General features: G+C 38.3%; 1 protein-coding gene across 1 annotated transcript in view; it reads right to left on the reverse strand.

Moving 5' to 3' along the window:
• Positions 1–3,198: 3,198 nt before the first annotated feature.
• SMURF2 (SMAD specific E3 ubiquitin protein ligase 2) overlaps positions 3,199–17,472 on the reverse strand; it is a gene marked incomplete at its 5' end in the record, with an annotated part of 42,446 nt that continues 28,172 nt past the window's right edge. The window contains 9 exons of the mRNA XM_009287701.2: positions 3,199–5,465; positions 5,754–5,829; positions 7,366–7,567; positions 9,017–9,137; positions 9,368–9,505; positions 9,983–10,161; positions 10,602–10,716; positions 12,304–12,407; positions 13,901–14,111. Coding sequence (XP_009285976.1) covers positions 5,366–5,465; positions 5,754–5,829; positions 7,366–7,567; positions 9,017–9,137; positions 9,368–9,505; positions 9,983–10,161; positions 10,602–10,716; positions 12,304–12,407; positions 13,901–14,111 — 1,246 coding nt within the window. The remainder of the gene's footprint in view (positions 5,466–5,753; positions 5,830–7,365; positions 7,568–9,016; positions 9,138–9,367; positions 9,506–9,982; positions 10,162–10,601; positions 10,717–12,303; positions 12,408–13,900; positions 14,112–17,472) is intronic.

Below are 17,472 nucleotides of genomic sequence, written 5' to 3' on the forward strand. Positions count from 1 at the left end.
TCAAAACTACACGTAAACAAGCAAAGTTTTGTTTCAATTGATCTATTCCAAAAGGGAGTCACAGTAATGCTATATACAAATGGGCAAGCAATAACAACCTAAGTAGTTTACCATGTGTGCTCTTAGAAGCAGATTATTTGGACAAAAGTTTTGCAAGGGTACTTGCGTTTAGTACCCTGTCTAGTTTTTTTAGGGAGAAGCAGATTGGTTCTAGTTCTGTCAGTGTGAAGCTGGAGTAAATAGTGATTAAAAATTCCAACATTTAGCTTTTACCTTACTTCAGGATGTAAGGTCTGCTTCTAGACAGGCACTCCACCTATCTTTGTAGAATCATCATGTGCTATGAACAGTACATTGTTTAGTAGAAAATTCAAGTTTCAGCAGCCATGCATTATGGACCCTATGAGATGCAAACACAGAGGGATGAGTACTTAAACTGAGAACAAATTACATGAAGCCCATTACTGATATAATGGGCTTGACAAAATCGCAATTTTTAAATAGCTTGTCTTGGTAATGAGGATGAACTAAAGTGTAATTTTAAACAGGCTCTAGTAGAAGAGTTCTTGCTTAAAATTGCATGTGCAAGAAGTGATATAAACATACTGGAATTAATTGCATTGGATATACAGTATTTAAAGCTTGCCATGAGATGGTGTCTCTTATGGAATTGACACCACAGTGAATTAAGACTCATGCATTGGGAAGAGAAAAAAGAAAAAAAAAGAGCTAAGGAGAAACAAAAGCCACCAGCAGCTGGAGATGCTTCCTTTACAGATTAAACAAAACAGCTGGCAGTTAGAGCATGTATACCTCACTTTAAAAAACCACACAACAAAAAACCTCCACAAAACCAGAAGCCCACACACCACCTTTCTTAACAACCCTTACAGCAACTCCCTGGAAAGCCAGGCTGATTTGAAGTCTTTATCTAAGGGACAATATTTACCAGCTAAGTTGATCAAATTTAACAACTCTTTACCAAATTTATTTACCTTTTTTCTTCCCTTAAGGAAGATGGTTTAGCTTTGCTTAATTTTGAGAGGAGACATCCGTTCACCAATGCCGAGATAAAGTCCTTGCCGAGACACACGTACACCATTACATGAAAGCCAAAAGTAAGACCTTTTTTGTTTGACTAGAACATTTAGCACAATCCTTACTGGAAGTGACAGCATGTAGAAAGACACCAAGTTTTAAGTATTTTCTCTGAAAAAAAACTGAGTTACTTAAAAATGATAGTTACATTTTAAAGTAAACATTTAATTAAGAAAAACTTAAAACTTTTAAAACCATTGATGCTGTGACAGTGCAAACAGCATACAATTTATTGCTCAACTTCTGCATGGGTACATACATTAAGTACTTAAAAACCATTTTATACAGATTTTTTTTTGTTAAAGCTCATGTAACAGCTGGGTGAAAATACAATGATATCAATGCTAAAACACTCTGTAATAAATACAATGGAAATGATAAACTAAGAACTGTCAGTTTGTGGAGGAGTAATTACACTTGTATAAACTAATTACAACTACAGACAAAGCTCTGATGATGTGGTAGAGCCAGAAACCTACTACATAGTGTAAAGTACAACAAATGGCACCTGTTAACTATATGGTGCTGTTTAAAATCTGAAGCAATTGGAGCATGCTACATTAAGCTGTATGATGCATACTTATGATATAGAAGCAAAGCTTTTACTTCCATCAATGCAGCCAGTTTAAACGCACCAGAAGTTCAATACAGATGTAGTGTTGTAGAACAAGAATTTAAAAACGGCTTGTGTGCTCTGGACTTTAGTACAACACAAAAATTTGGTACAAATAAATCAGTTTAGGGAAACTGAAACTATGTGCAAAAAAAAAATTAGAATACATACTGTACAAAGCACCATTACAAAACTCTTTACACCGAGAAATTAAATCCTCTGAAACTCAACTGTGTACTGTATATTTGAAATCTACAAAAGTCACTGTTCATAATTAAACATTCATAATGAAAAGCAACAGCATAAAACCATGATGTGACATCTCTCGAAAACAACTAAAGACTGGATAACGTAAAACCCAGTAAGAGGGACACATTGAAATAAATATTCACATTAATCATGGGGTGAAAGTCCAAGGTTAAAATGCAATATTAGGCTTAGCACCTTTTTGAGGGGAAAGTAGCTGACATGATCTCGAAACAAAATTTTGCAAAGGAATCAACCCTTTGACATTTTCAGATAAACATCTGACTAGGTGATGAGGTGCTTTAGTTAAAGCTCTCAGTCATTACAAAGGTAGAAAGGCACTCAAAATACTTGGTGTATTCATCCTCATCTGCCACCTATGGAAAGTCAAATGCAGATTTGTCTAGTTTTGCCTGTAATATATTAAATTTACAATTTTTATCTGTGGCAGTTAAATTCTCTATGCCATACCGAAATGTTTGGTAGAACAGACAGATACACTGCTAAGGCTGCTGTGAAAATGAATGGTATTTATCAGCTGATCTAGAGTCTATATTCTGCAGAGCTCATCTCCTCCCTCTTCAGAAACGCTTTTATTGACACAAGGGTGGCCATAACTACACGTTCAATAAATTTACCAGCCTAAGTAGGCTGACAGGGAGAAGGTTCCTGGGAGGCGGGTATAGATGACGTGGTCAGGAGACACTACAGAGACAGTCTTTCAATAGTGCTGAGGTGAGCTGTCTGGCGCAAAGGGAACAGCAGCATACCCTCCCCCTTGAATCACCTAACGGAGTCCTGGCTTCTCCCAAAAGCTGGATCAAACTGGATTTTACATTTTTCATGTTTCATGACCAGGGAGGCTGCAGCCATAGCCTGAGCAAGAGCCGGGGGGGGGGGGGGGGGTTAAAAAAAAACACTGATACAACACTGGAGTATCTATCCTGTGAACAGTGGTCAAAAGAACCTGCCTCTGTAAAGTCTCTGTAAATAGTAATTCACATCATACCTCAAAACTTTAAGGGGGGGGGGTAAAAAAATCACTGATACAACACTGGAGTATCTATCCTGTGAACAGTGGTCAGTGGTCACTGCCTCTGTAAAGTCTCTGTAAATAGTAATTCACATCATACCTCAAAACTTTAAGGGGTGAGAAGAGGCCTTTGGGAGTGTCTAAAGCAGCGGTCCCCAAAAAAACTGATACAACACTGGAGTATCTATCCTGTGAACAGTGGTCAAAAGAACCTGCCTCTGTAAAGTCTCTGTAAATAGTAATTCACATCATACCTCAAAACTTGAAGGGGTGAGAAGAGGCCTTTGGGAGTGTCTAAAGCAGTGGTCCCCAACCACAGGCAGCAGTACTGAGTAAGAAACACACCGGGCAACAGCCTCCTTTGCTCCCCCAGGCAACCTGGACAGATGTAGCGGTAGCTTCCCCGGTAACAGTATTACCCGAAAGCTGTGAATTAGGGGTCCCAACTGGAGATGCAAAGGTACCAGCCATTTTACATGAGTGCAATAGTCCCTTGAAACGAAGGAAAAAAGGGTCTGATATATTTCAAACCTGGCTGTCAAAGCAAGTTTCTTGGCTTTGTTTACATCCCTAAGTAGCCTCATCTCTGCAGCCAGCCCAGAATGGGAAGCAAGTCTCTTAGAACAAACCTTCCAGCAACAGCTGTAAAAAAAAAAATTAATCAAACGAACATGTGGATTTGGCTCACCGGATTCTTACCACAAATTCTACAAAAGTAGTCCATTGCCCACTATTCTAATACACAGCATCCAGTAGTAGTTTACTCACTGTGGCAGTCAGATTTGGCAGGACAAAATTAAGTTCAAGCTCCATAGAACAGACAAAGTTAGCTAGTTCGCTGGGTGACTTACACAGCAAAAAAGGAACAGCTGTTTACATCCCATTCTTTTAGCATTTTCAATACTCTTGACTTTCTTCTCATTGGCAGTGTAAAAATAGTGCAGATTTGATGATTAACTGTAATGTAAGTTAAAAAACCACAACACTGATTGGAAAAAAAACGCTACTTATTCCAAATATTCTCATCGCTGAGAGGAGAATGCCACCATCTCTTAAGCAGACTGATTTAGCTACACACCATGAGCAGATCATACGGATCTTAGCTGAGAATTCCCAAACTAACTTCAAAGTTCAGTTCCCTCTACTGGTAGTGCATTTTATTCCCCTTTGAAGAGATCAACCCATGTTATAATTCATATATATACCTTACTTCCATCCCTACAATCAATAAATTATGTGCTTCTAAAACCTCATTTTCAAAGCACATTACACATATTTCAGTTAATACACCATTTTTCCTTAGTTGTAACTTAAACCCACATGTCATGAGCAGCTAGACAAAGATTACAACGTGTTTTACCTGATAAATCTTTAGCATCAACAAATACATAATGTGATTTGGCTGCATTCAAACAAGCTTTGGTTGACTGGACAGGATGGGTTCTGAAACGAACTGCTGACAGGCTTCTGCTGTCAAATATCACCTCATCAGCACGCTTAAAAAAGTTGAAAAATGCAGTGTTTAAATTTAAAGTCAAAAGCAACAAAAAGTACTCTTGACAGACTTGTTAGAAAAATGCTGTTTTAAAAAAATCAAAACTTCTACTGTTCATTAAAAAAGGTCTATTCCACATGTTAACACAAGTACTGTACCAAATACAGCATGTGTCACTCACACTAGAAATTTTGTTTAAGGAATCTGACAAGTGATATAAATAGGACCCCAAAACATCGTATTTGCAATTCATGCTTGAAAAATATAAAAAAGCCCCCTGTGGTAACATTTAAGTTGAATTTACATTGCAGAATATAATGTTTTACTATAAGAAAATGCAGTTAACATGTAAGTGGCTTTAATTAAAAAGATTAATGATTCTTTCAGCCAATTTTATGCGAAGTTAGAATAATCCAAAATATTTTTTCCAAAAATAGCAGGTATAGATACTGTTCAGTATCATACATTTAAAACAGGCTGAAACGTGACTTGTACCGACTGCTGAAGTTGTGTCTTGGTATCTGAGAATAGAAATCAGGTAGGCAAATATAATAGATTACCTTTTACAAAAATAGTAGTAGTCTTTAAGTATAGAACACTGCTTAACTGTTGAAATGTAGGAAAAGTCAGCATTCTGTATGTTCAAGATATTAGTTTTTAATAGCAGCTGAATGATCCTATGGCAGGAACCACAGAACCTATTTTCTTGAAATAAAATAAAATTAAAAAAAAAATTCCAAAGTTGTCCTTTCCCTCCCAGTGTCCTAGTGTAGAAAAGGGAAAGTTTCCTGTATTTCAAGCATTTCTTGAGTCTTGGCTGAGGGAAGGGCTTTCTGTCTGACAGGAGTATAAATAGAGTCTCAGGTAAGCCTGTGAAGGGTCATTCCACAGCAAACCCACATGTTTCTTCAATGGCAGTTAGCAGCTTCTCGTATAGCTTGTCATAGCTTTCGTAAGGAGGAATGTCTATTCGGTTAAAGCTGTGGGAAGAAGGCAGAAGAGTTTCAGCTATCTGGAACTTCAGGCATCACCTAGCAAAGTTCTGTTAGGCTGCATTTAACGTACCTGAAACCATGACAAAGCAACACTGAACAAGGCCAACAGAACTTCATATAATTAAAAGCAATCTCTAGTTTTCACACCTTTACTACTCTGCAACGGAGAGCATTTATTAAGCCAGAGAGGCGGGGGGGAAGACTGCTCAAAATACAGAGATGGCAAATTGGTCTTAATCTATGTATCGCAATAGGGACCTGAAAAAGTCTTACCAGGTATGAGCTTTCGGCAAATTATTAGTGCTGGCATCAATCTGGTGTATTGTAAATAGTCGTGGGCCTGCAGCACCTGAAAATCCAGAAGAGATCTCTACTACTACTGTATTGCATAATAGGAAATTTCTTCCTTGCAGTGCAACAACAAAAAAAAGTCACTAAAACCACAGAGAGAGAGAAGCTATGCACACAGAAAGCTGAAATCATAAACAGGCAGGAAAAAAATTAAAACAAACCCACAGTGCCTATCAGACAGATTCCTCCCCTCCACCCACACACGATAACCATGCTGTTATTTAAACCATTGAAAGATAAACAAGAACAAAGCACTGATAAGGAAGAATAAAATACCTGTTTTACACAGGGCACTATCTAATTCTCACAGTTTTTAATTTAACTTCTCTCACCCTTCCTAGAGAACAAAACTTACGCAGCTGTATCTGTCCCCATTTTATAACAGGTCTTGAGTAGCGGCCAGTTCCATTCAAATTAGGTAGAAGAGTCACAATACCAACTTCTTGTAATTTTGTTAAGTGAGTCTGACTATACAGAGATCCCCTTAATCTCTCTGCTAAAGAAAAGGCTGCAGCACATCAATCTTTCAGACTTAGTATACGTTGAAGATTTCACAAAGGACAGAAGAGGTTACAAATGCCCTAACCTTAGTAAAACTGGAATTCTTGCCTGAGTAGACAGACATTAAAGAATATAACCTACAGGGTCAGTCTTTCTCTTGGAGACTCTGCGGCCAAGTAAGAACGTGAGCTTGTGCCTTGTTAGTACAACGCGGTCTAAAACCTGACAACCTTCACGTTCAAATCTGTAGGAAAGCAGGCTTCATTTGCTCACAGAAATACTTGATTTACTTGTACGATCATACTAAAACTTGCAGCACAGATGAAGTTAAACTGGTATTACTTCCATTACCGTTCTCCAAACAGCTCACTCCACTGCACTGACAATATGCACATCAACAGTAGGGTTAATAACTACTCGTAGCTATTCTGAGGTGGTTAACAGTTACACAATGTGCCTGAACAAGTCCCTCCACCCTCTGCAATGTTACTTAAACGCTTATCACTTCAAGCAGCGCTGCTTAAAGTAACTGGGGTCTTAAAAACCTCAATATTCCTGAGCTTCTAACACGCCTGAACATTTCAGAGCTCAAGAACAGGGGAAAAAGAAAACAATGAAAGTAGTCGGCGTTACGAAGTGCCTCTGCTGTCAGAACCGCAAGAACACTGCATGTTGGTGTTTCCTGGTCCCAGAGCTGTACAGGTGATGAGGCCTTGTGAAAGACAGAAATTAAAAAGCAGGCTTCCAGAAAAAACATAAGGAGAACCCCACCAACATCTCCGCTGATCGGAACTTCTCGCTAGAGAAGGAAGTGCGTAATTTAAACAAAAGAGCTATTTACAGCTGAATAACAAGGTAATAAACAAACACACAGAAAAGACTATTTGTGATTGTTATTCATCAGACCATTAAAAATCGCTCTTAAAAAGTCACATTACAGCCAACCAGCCTCATTTTCAGCTAATGTTTCTGTGATGTGTCCTATTGCTTCCTCCAAGTACAGGCATTTGCAGTTACTTCTGGAGAACGTTACCTTGTAATGCCTTGAAGCCCTGCAGAGGCACTCTGGATGAGCCAGTCACAAACTGGAGAAGTCTCGCTCTCCTCTCTTCGTCAAAAAACTCCACAGCTTTCCAGAACCATTTCACGATGTTGCTGTCTGGTGTACAGTGTTTTAACCTAGTATTTGCCTTCCAGTCATTAACATCAATTTTTCCCAGTCCACAAATGATGAGCTGTAAGTTTAAAATACAATTAAGTATTTCATCATTGATCAATATAAAAATGGTTTTGGAGCTAGCCAAATGATGAATAACTGATATCGAAAAATCGACAGATTTTATACCAAAGGCAAATTATAACCTCTCACTAATCTTAAGCAATGCAGAAATATAACTTTTCTTTTTTTTTTTGTCTTACCTTTGTACACAATCCATTTTTTACACGGCCTCCATTCAAATTAAAAAAAAACAACAATCAACCATTTCATAAGCTTATATGGAAGTGTCTTGACCTGTCAGTTAAATAACAGAAGCACAGATTCTACCCATGTGTGCAAGTGCATGCATAATTCACATCTGAACTCAGTATTTCTTTCTGGAGCGTAGCTGAGGGTGTAGTTTGGCCGGTCCAACTCTGGACCCTCAAAAGTAATCTTCTTGTTGTCACGCCACACATGTAATACAAATCAGACTTCTCTCCTGATGAAGAGCTTTCAGCGCTTCTAAAATGGAGATCCACGATGGATCAGTTTACGCTCAACAGGGGTATGATTATGAAGGCATTTTCTAGCGACTAAGAACATTGGACCCTCCCCTTTCTTATTCTGCATCTGCAAAATGATTCTGGGTTAACAGTACGGCTGGCTCACTGCTGTTGAATGAGAATATTCAGGATAAAAGAAGAGCCATCACTGACATTCTAGTACAGTGAACAGAAGAAAGCATGAATAATTTACCTTGTGGCCATTTTATATGGCAAAAACCTCAGCTCCACAGCTAACAGACTGTGTATTAGATTTCAGTTTTAAAACAAGCTTGGGATCTATGGGATTTGCCTTGAGAGGATATTGTTTGGATGCCGATCTTGACGTTTTGTAGCACATTTGTCGGTGACAGCACCAGACAGCACCCTTCCTTATGCTGTATTTACAGGGCCAATTTAGTCTGGCGCAACTCGGCTCTGCAAAACCACATAGCTGCCCGACACCAAAGTCGGTGCAGCGCGCTGGAAGGGCTGGGAGCAAGTGGTGGGAGGTGGGAGGGAGTGACAGACTATTTTCCTGGCAGCACCGAATTTAATATTGTGAAACTGCACCGTCAGAAACACGCACCACCACCTCTGCTGGAGTAGCACACTGAAACCATCTGAGGTCACCGCAGTTACTTCTCAGTAGGTTCAGCTGCGTTTTCAGGTATAGGAGAGCGTCTCCTCTGCTACCACTTCTGCAGTTGCTACGAAATGTCGCCTTGAGATCACTCTCATAGCTCTCAGTGGAAGGCACACGCAGTCTCAGTGACTGTGTGACCTGGTAACCTCTTACGCTAACTGTATTTCTTGTAACAGCGCACCTGCAAACCCCTAAAGCACTGGGGATACAACTCCGCATGTTACTCAGTCTCAGAAGAATGCCTCAGGCTTTCATTGTTACACTTGATGACATAACGTAACATTAGTGGACTGACCTCTAACTCTTTCTCATCAAATGTCTTCAGCAGATGTTGTGGGATTACTTCATTAAATCCCTTCTGTAGAGCCAGAAACTGAGCTTCAATTCCTCGTAAAAATCGCCAGTTTACATAAAGTCTGCAAGCAAGTGCAAATTGGTTTTGTGAGAGATGTATTCACATACAATAAACCTGCAATCTACCCAGCCAAAAAAATGGCCTTACTGACAGGAATACACACACCACCAGCATCGCACTACCACTTAGAAAAAAACCCAACAACATACACTGTCAATTACTTCAAATAAGTAAAAGTTCCTCCCCACCATAGGAAATACAAAAAAAACTTTGGAATAGATATTGAGGTACCTGACATACTCCTTTTTGTTTTCCTCTGTCACGGGGATGCTTTTGCCGTTGGGTTTCAGTTCGTGTTGAATAATTTCCCCGTATGCATTGTGTTCTACACAAAACGTATGGTCCAAGACTCCTGTGATATCGTTCTCACTGGTGGAAAGAAATAAGCAAGTGACTCAGTGAAAACATGTAAGTGTATTACAGCCGTAATATATCTGACAGACATCACAATTTAGTTTTTCAAGAGCATTTCAAATTACTGCTTGGAAGCAAAAGGCGAACGCGCATTTTTACTACGTTGTATTTTAAAACCATTATCAAAGTTTCAATGTTATATTTTAAATAACATGTTACTGCTAATAGGCAAAATTAATAAATTAAAATTTATGAACAGAGTACTTTTCATCTCAGTAATCATTTATCCATCCACCCCCACCCCCCAAATTTGAATACCTTGAGCATGTTAAGCCTTTAAAGAAGCTGAATTGTGCAAGAAAGATGTTTCTTAAATCTGCCTGAGCAGGAGATCAAAATACACTTCATTTCTTTCAACTGGATTTAGGAACATTATCACATGTTAACCGAGACAGAATTCTAACGTTGTAAGATACAATACGCAGTACATACAGTATCCAGACTAAGCTGTTATGAAGATCAGGGTCAACCAATTCCATATCATCCAAAGTAATTGGCTTCCCTAGCAACTGCTTATAGAAAGGCAACGTGAAGCCCCCATCAATATAGTGTCCGTGAAACACAGCCATCCCCATTATCCGTCCAACAAAATGGAAATATGATAAGTGTTCCTAGAATTGAAAGAAGAGACTGAGCCATTCAGCTAAATAAGCCCTCCAGGTTATATCTGCTGAATATGAAATACAATTTCAATACAAAGAAAAGAAAAAAAAAACCACACCAACATATCCAGAGCTTTTTGTTTTGCTTTGTTTGTTTTTACACACAGCACATTGAATATATTGCTTCCAGTCCAGAAGTCTTACTACTAAGAATCAAAATAAACTTAATTTCTCCCAAAGGAAACATAAATCGACATCTTACAGAAACTTAAGAGCACATTTGAGAAGTTTCTTTGATCAATTTTAAAAATAAATTATATTATTGCACAAATTCATTCTCTAGCAATACTAATGTGAGAATTAGGTTCCCAAGTCCAGAACACTCTCCAGATGTATTTAATTTCTAGTCACAAAACAATCATTTACAGAACTCATGTTACCAGTCATACCGGGTTGACTGCAGAGTCTGGGTTGATTTGCAGTGTATAGATATCATCTCGGGAATATTGGAAGAGACCGTAATATGGATTCAACATTTCATGTGACAACAGGTAGAGCCACTCCCTGAAGAAAATAAAATAATTCATTGTGTACTTTAGACAAATGCATTCCTACACTGAGAATCTTTTCAAAATAGTGTGATTTTTTTAATCTTGCTGTTAAACATAAATGTGAAGAAAGTGATCTCTGAACATGCTGAAAGCAGAATTATTTTTACTGGCTCAGTAACTCCACGGCACCTGACAACTGACATATTTCCCAGCTTTCCAAGATTTTTCTCCAGGTTACTTATTTCCAAGAGAGTTTCTGACTATGATTCTCCTTCATCCGTTACACACTAAGCCAAGACACTATGTATTCTATCGACTATACTACAGAGATGTTCGAGTCAAAGTTTTTGATATAAACCATCTTCAGGTAATGGATATGTTTAGTTAAAGTTTTAATTAATTGTTCACAAATCAGTACATAATGGGATTTTTTGGATGTAAGAGATGTATGTAAAATTTTTGGATGTAAAAAATGGGATAAATAAAATTCTTAAATTGGGAAAAGCCTAACGCTTCCTAGCGTGGTCTACCTGTATTCACGTATGGAAGATGACAAAGGCTCCACAGCACGCAGACTAGAAACAAAACCCATGCCGAGAAATACTAGCAGATGCTTTGGAAAATAGCGCACGATAACGTCTGTAACGTCTTTATTTTAAACACTACTACTATCATCAAACAATTAATAGTAATTGATTCAACGAGTCTGTTTTACTAGTTATGGCTAATCAGCATGTTCAAATATTTAGGAATGGATGAAGTGAAAACCCTGTTGGCCGTGTGCAAACTCATGAAGACACGTGCAACGTAACAGCCGCGGTCCCAGAGGTTACTCGCCATACACCAACTACAGACGCAGAAGATGGGCTGTTTGGGAGCATCGTCTGTACTTCGAAATGAATACTAATGGTAAAAAAATGCAGCGCAATGCAAACAGTGAATACTCCTAAATGAGTCAGCACTCATCTAGAGAAAGCCGATCCACATGCCAGAGGTAGGGAATATTTTCAGTGAAGTGGACCAGCACCCGTGCAATTGGCCCGCAATTCCTAACAGTGTTTTAAAACGCGAAGAGTATCTTCACTCAATCAACAAATGTCACTTTTTATAGGCAAGTGAAAAATAACCTCAGACCACTGACAGACTTTAGTTGCCTACGAACTGCTAGTTTTTAACATTTTGCTTCAAACAGTAGTGATAATTTGCAATAAAGCATATTTTTTTATCAAACTTCTGCCACAAAGCTGAGTATTTAGTGATATAAATTCTCAGATACCCAAGCTTGACTAACTGAAGAAAAACACGGTAATTTCAAAAGATACCAAAAGCCTGTCACGCGTATATGATAGACATCTGATGCAATCTGTAACAAGCATTTTGATTTATTTGCAATAAATTAGTTCTTTTTTGATGCAGTTTTTCTTTTAAAAGACTGACTGAAAATATATTCTCCTGACATACAATCTGTTACCGAGATAAATATAAATAAGAATAATGGAAAAAGAAAGAAGGCTGATACAAGGCTGGCTCAGGATTCAAAGCACGGGTGTAGCTGGTGGGGTTGGGGTGCAGGGGAAGAGACAGAGGACGGACTGTTTACCTGGCAACTCCTCCGTAATCGAGGCCTTCCTCCCCACGAAATTTTATCATTAATCGTTTCCACAGGTCTTTTGGCCTCATCTTCATGACTTGCCTGTAGGATTCCTGTAAACACATAACACTTTTATTAACTGCTATTTACAGACAAAGAAGCTACTGCTGTTTATTAGAAATGGAGTCTCAGACTCCACGGCCAAAGGGGATACTGTTGTCCTGGATATTAACCTCTGTTTCTCAAATCACAGACTGTTACTTAGTTTCCTACAAATGTGATAGCACTTTTCAAATAAAACAGATAGGTGAGAAGAACCACCTTCCGTTACACTTCTAGAGGTGTACAGTGATCTGAATATTCTCTCTCATTCTCACATAACTTACAAAAAATTAACATCTGTGTCATTAAACTCCTTTTGGTTTGCATAAAGGCTCACAATTTTTGCAGTCTGAAAAGCCAACAGCGGAGCTTCTACTCTGGATATAACACACGTGCCAACCTGCAGGAAGCATCTTAACAGAAGCATCAATGCCATCCCAGCAAATCTACAGAATTATTCCTCTATCAGGAAGACTTCACCAAGAAAACACAAAAAGAAAGCTGGAAGAGGCAAAACAAATGCTATTTTTTAAAAAGGAATTAAACAAAAAAAGTCTAGTTTTTATGTCCAGTATCGGTGCCCCAATCTTGGCTTTGCAGAACAGAAGAGGTAGGTGTGTCTGGGACCCAACATACTCAACTTAGTTTTCAGAACAAGAACATAATGATTTTCACCGCTGTACAGCAGCCTTTCCTCCCTTTCTTTTTCAGTTGATTATGAAGCGATTTGACTGCCTCCAAAGGGAAGACCAACACAGATCTTTCTTGGCTGGAAAAAAATGTGACAACACACTGGGGCTATCAACTTTGTGGGTGGGGTAAAAATGCAACAGGGATGGGCGGTAAAGTTCTCAAGAAGACAGACTATTCTGCAGAAAAAGCCAGTGAATTATAACTGCGTTTAATCAATTCAGCAGAATTACTCTGCTGAATAATGTCACAAAATAAAATGCAGACATCCCACTGCGCATCTCTGGTCATTCAGAAGCCTAGACAATTCATAAAATTGGTCTGACTGCGGGGGGGATCAACCAGAATTGAGACAGATGCTAAGTTATCCAGGCTCCAAAGATGAATGCTATTCAATGGTAATTTTACTTAAGTTACAACAGACCAAAGATCAGTAATAATTGTTTGGTTTTCAATTTGCAACATTCCCTCTGGAACAGACATTAGCGTTCTTCTATTCAAGGAAGAAGTGAGACAGTATCTTGAAGTGCTTGGACTCCTTCCTCAGCCCCTGACACAGTCTGTACATCTCCAGCCACAGGGAAAGCTTTCCTCGTTTTTCTTCGTCTCTACAGGGTAAATACACCTACTTTAAGTACACAACTGTTCTTAACATCCCCTTGAAATGCTTCCTCTTCCATTCGCCACCCGTAACATTCCAGCTTGAACTCCAGACTTCAAGATTTCATCTAACTGAATGACTTCTTTAGACAGTTACGAACAACCCTCCTCCCCTTCCCTCAGTGTTAAGAAATGGGACAAATTCTCAAATTACCTCAAAAATCTCTTCCCTGGAGACCTCAATACGACAATGGCCAGCTTGAGGTTGCTGCTGTGACAGCTCTTGCCTCAGGATCTTGAGTTTCTGCACTAGGTCTCGCTTGTACCTTGGCACAGTCAGACACTCTGCCTCATCTGGAAGCTGACACAGGGACACTACCTGCTGCTGCTGCTGGTGTTGCTGATCTTTGAGTTGATTCTGGCGGCTAGAAACAAACACAGCTGTTTGCAGATATTCAAGTCATACGTCCCCTATTTTCTTCAGATGTTTCTTAAAGGTTAAGTCTTTGTAACTCAACTACTTTCAATTTACTATGATTATTACTGTGATTATGCTAAAAATGTCCAGGTCCAGTAAAAAATAAATTCAGAGAGATTTTATCCTGACTAAAGACATATGCTTCTGTCTTTCTTGGCAACTACCAGTTGTTTTTAGGGTTTGTTATTTCTATTAGTACTACTCTACAAAGTATGTAAAAGGTTATAGCACTATATAATAAGGTATTATCCATGCAATTTTACTACTAAGCTGCTGACACTGAATTTCTCAGATACCATTTCCATATTTCCTTTGCGTGTTTTGCCTTCCTCCATTTTAAAATTCAGGGATCTGCCAAACACTATGCCTCTAATCTACAGTCAATACCATAGTCTGTTTTAAATGGCTTGTCTGAAAAAGAGTAAGCTTACAAAAAGATGTTTGTACTGGCAGCTTGGCAAGGACCTTGTCCCTTGTACCTGGCCTAGTCTGGACCACAGGAATGTGGGAGTTCACATGTAACTAATTGGCACAGATAAACAAGTATTTTTACTAGCAATTCTAAGAGACTTTGCAAATCTAACTTCTTACTAGGAAAGCTAAATTAATCGTGTTGCAGAGATGTCGCTTCTTGTACGCAGTAAGTGGCTTTTTTGTAGCTTTTTAGTATGGCATTTCCAATCAACACAGGATAAAAGTGGTATTTTACCTAAACCGTGAGAAGAATATCTCTGTGTGGAACACATAGGAATACCCTAAATTTACTGGATAAATAAGAAAGGTTACAATTCAGAATGTTTTCCAGTGGAATATTAATAAATTGGGTTTTTTCCAACATCAAAGACCAAAAATATTCGATAGAACCAAACACAGTTTTAATATACTTTAAAATTTCAGCCTGTTGTCTGTTTTGAAACGAGGTTTACTAAAAGGCTGTCCCGGCCAACCAAAATTCACCTCCAGCAGGCTTTTACCACAGGAACATTCAGAATTGGCAACTAAAAAAGGGGTGGGGGTGTTCCCAGTTTGCCTTGTGGTTCTGACAGCTATTCTGTCATTTGCAAACCTTCTATTTAAAGCAATTTTGCACAGACCACCCTCAAGGGAAACTAACACCAGGTGACCAGGAAATCTTTATCAGTACTCTTACAAGCGTAACATTTAGAAACCCCTGCAACGGCACACATTGTAGATCCCTTCAGCAATAACTCAAAGCTTAATATTAATAATAATACCTCTTTACTCCTGGGCTCTAAGGAGGGAATGACGCACAGAAATCCTACTTTGTTACTGTGCCCCAGGATGCAGAACTTCAGAAGTTAGCTTCATCGCTTTTGTTAGTTATGCCATGTTTTGTTGTTTGCTTCTGCTGTTTGTTTAAGTGAAGCTACCTTAACTTTATTCTCAAGCTGATCACATCGGTCTTACAATAAACTACAGTTATTTTAAGTCATTCCTGAGAAAGCAAGTCATTACAATAATTTAGACACACACTCCATGTGGTTCCAGACTAGGGCTTTATGTCATTTGTGCTACATGCATGGCACTTTCTTTCCACTTGCGATTAGTTTTAAGTATGAATCTCACTTAAACTGTATTTATTTTATATACAAATTAAAGGACAATCATTGTTCTATCTTCTGAACTTTCTAATTCCATAAGGACGAGCATGTGAAATTATTCCTTGTATATGCCTACCAGAGAAGGTCATAATTATGTACTAAAGTGAGCATGTGTTCATACTACCTTTGAGAGTAAAAGAGACGCAGTCCCCTAAACACAAAGCTAGTCAATGTCGGTCGTAAAGAAAATGTAATCTCTGAAATGAGCGTGAACTTAAGATCTACGCATCAAATTAAACCAATCTAAAATAGGGCAGTACTAGGAGGAGAAAAATAAAATGCCATCCTCCATGTTAGACTAAAAATAATCAGTGCAGTATTAGCTAAAAAATCTGCAGTGCTTAAAGTCATTAAATCTAATTTCTTAGTTTGTTTTCACAGCTGAATGACTATGCTTGATTCTGTACAGTGCTTTAAGGATATAGCTAAGCACTTTTCAGGTGCCATAACTATCAAAAGCTATCATGAACTCTTGGCCAATATTTTAAAACAGAACTGGGAAACAACTTTGATTATTTTCATAACTTATAATGTCATCACTAGAAGAACAAACTGCTTTACTCAGCTCGATAGAAAAGTCAGTATCACTGAGGTAAAGTGATACTTTTTATTATGCCTTTGAACCTAAAACACTATCACACCCATCCCACCCAAATACTAAACTTATTTCTCAGATAATTTACAAAATGACAGGCCTAAGGCAAACTACTTTTTTTGGTTTTGGGGTTTTTTTTGAAGAATAAGTAAGGAGATGGGTTACGGGGGGTGGGGGGGAAGCTTTCACATATCCTGTTTGGTGCAATAAAAGAATAAACACCAGAAAAGATTTATCAGGCAGCAGACTTTACTGATGACACTGTTGGTTGAATTTCTGAAATCCTTCCCTAATGAAAGACAGATGTACAAATGAAAAACTTAAGCACGCTGTAGTAGTACTTAAGTTTAAAGAAATGCAGAATGGTTCTGTGATTCTGGGACTTGAAAGTCAAATTGGATTCTCCAGATAAAAAGCTAGCTATGTACCTGCCCTCCACAATACACGTAGAACTAGCCACTATGACCCTGCTGCCATTTAAAAATAAACCTACCTGTGAAGGACAGTTTTTCAAATATAGTCCAGTTAACTGAATTTTCTACAGTTTAAGAATTGCACTGTTGTAGCTAAGAGGGTCTGAAGTTTTCCTTCGGGCAAAATATCTAAATCTGAATTAATTTAATGAACCTTTTGGTGTACCGAACATGAACATGTTCCTCCACACTAGTAAGTTTTTTTTTTTTTTTTTTTTTTAAGATCATGTTCACTTGAAACTACCAATGTAAATTCAGCTAAAATTAGTAGTGATTTCTTTGTTTTAAATTAAAAAAAAGAACCAAGAGTGTCTGGATGATGGGAGCTTACTGAAGTTCTGTAATATACACGTATATAACCAATGATTTCTCTAAACAAAATACATATCTGTCAATATTTAGACTCTTCTCCCTCTTGGAGTGTTAAGTTGAAATGTGTATTGGGCAAAGGCTAGCCAGCTTTTATGTATTACACAAAATATATGTTGACCTCCTGGATATTACTTTCCATTCCTCGATTTTGTCTTTTCAGTGCTTGTTCCCATTATTCTTTCCTTCAGCTTTTCTTCCCAATGATTCACTTCCTTAAAAGGACTATTCCTCCTACCTACTCCTTGC

Source organism: Aptenodytes forsteri, unplaced genomic scaffold (genome assembly GCF_000699145.1).
Source record: "Aptenodytes forsteri isolate BGI_AS27 unplaced genomic scaffold, ASM69914v1 Scaffold153, whole genome shotgun sequence".
Lineage (NCBI taxonomy): Eukaryota > Metazoa > Chordata > Aves > Sphenisciformes > Spheniscidae > Aptenodytes > Aptenodytes forsteri.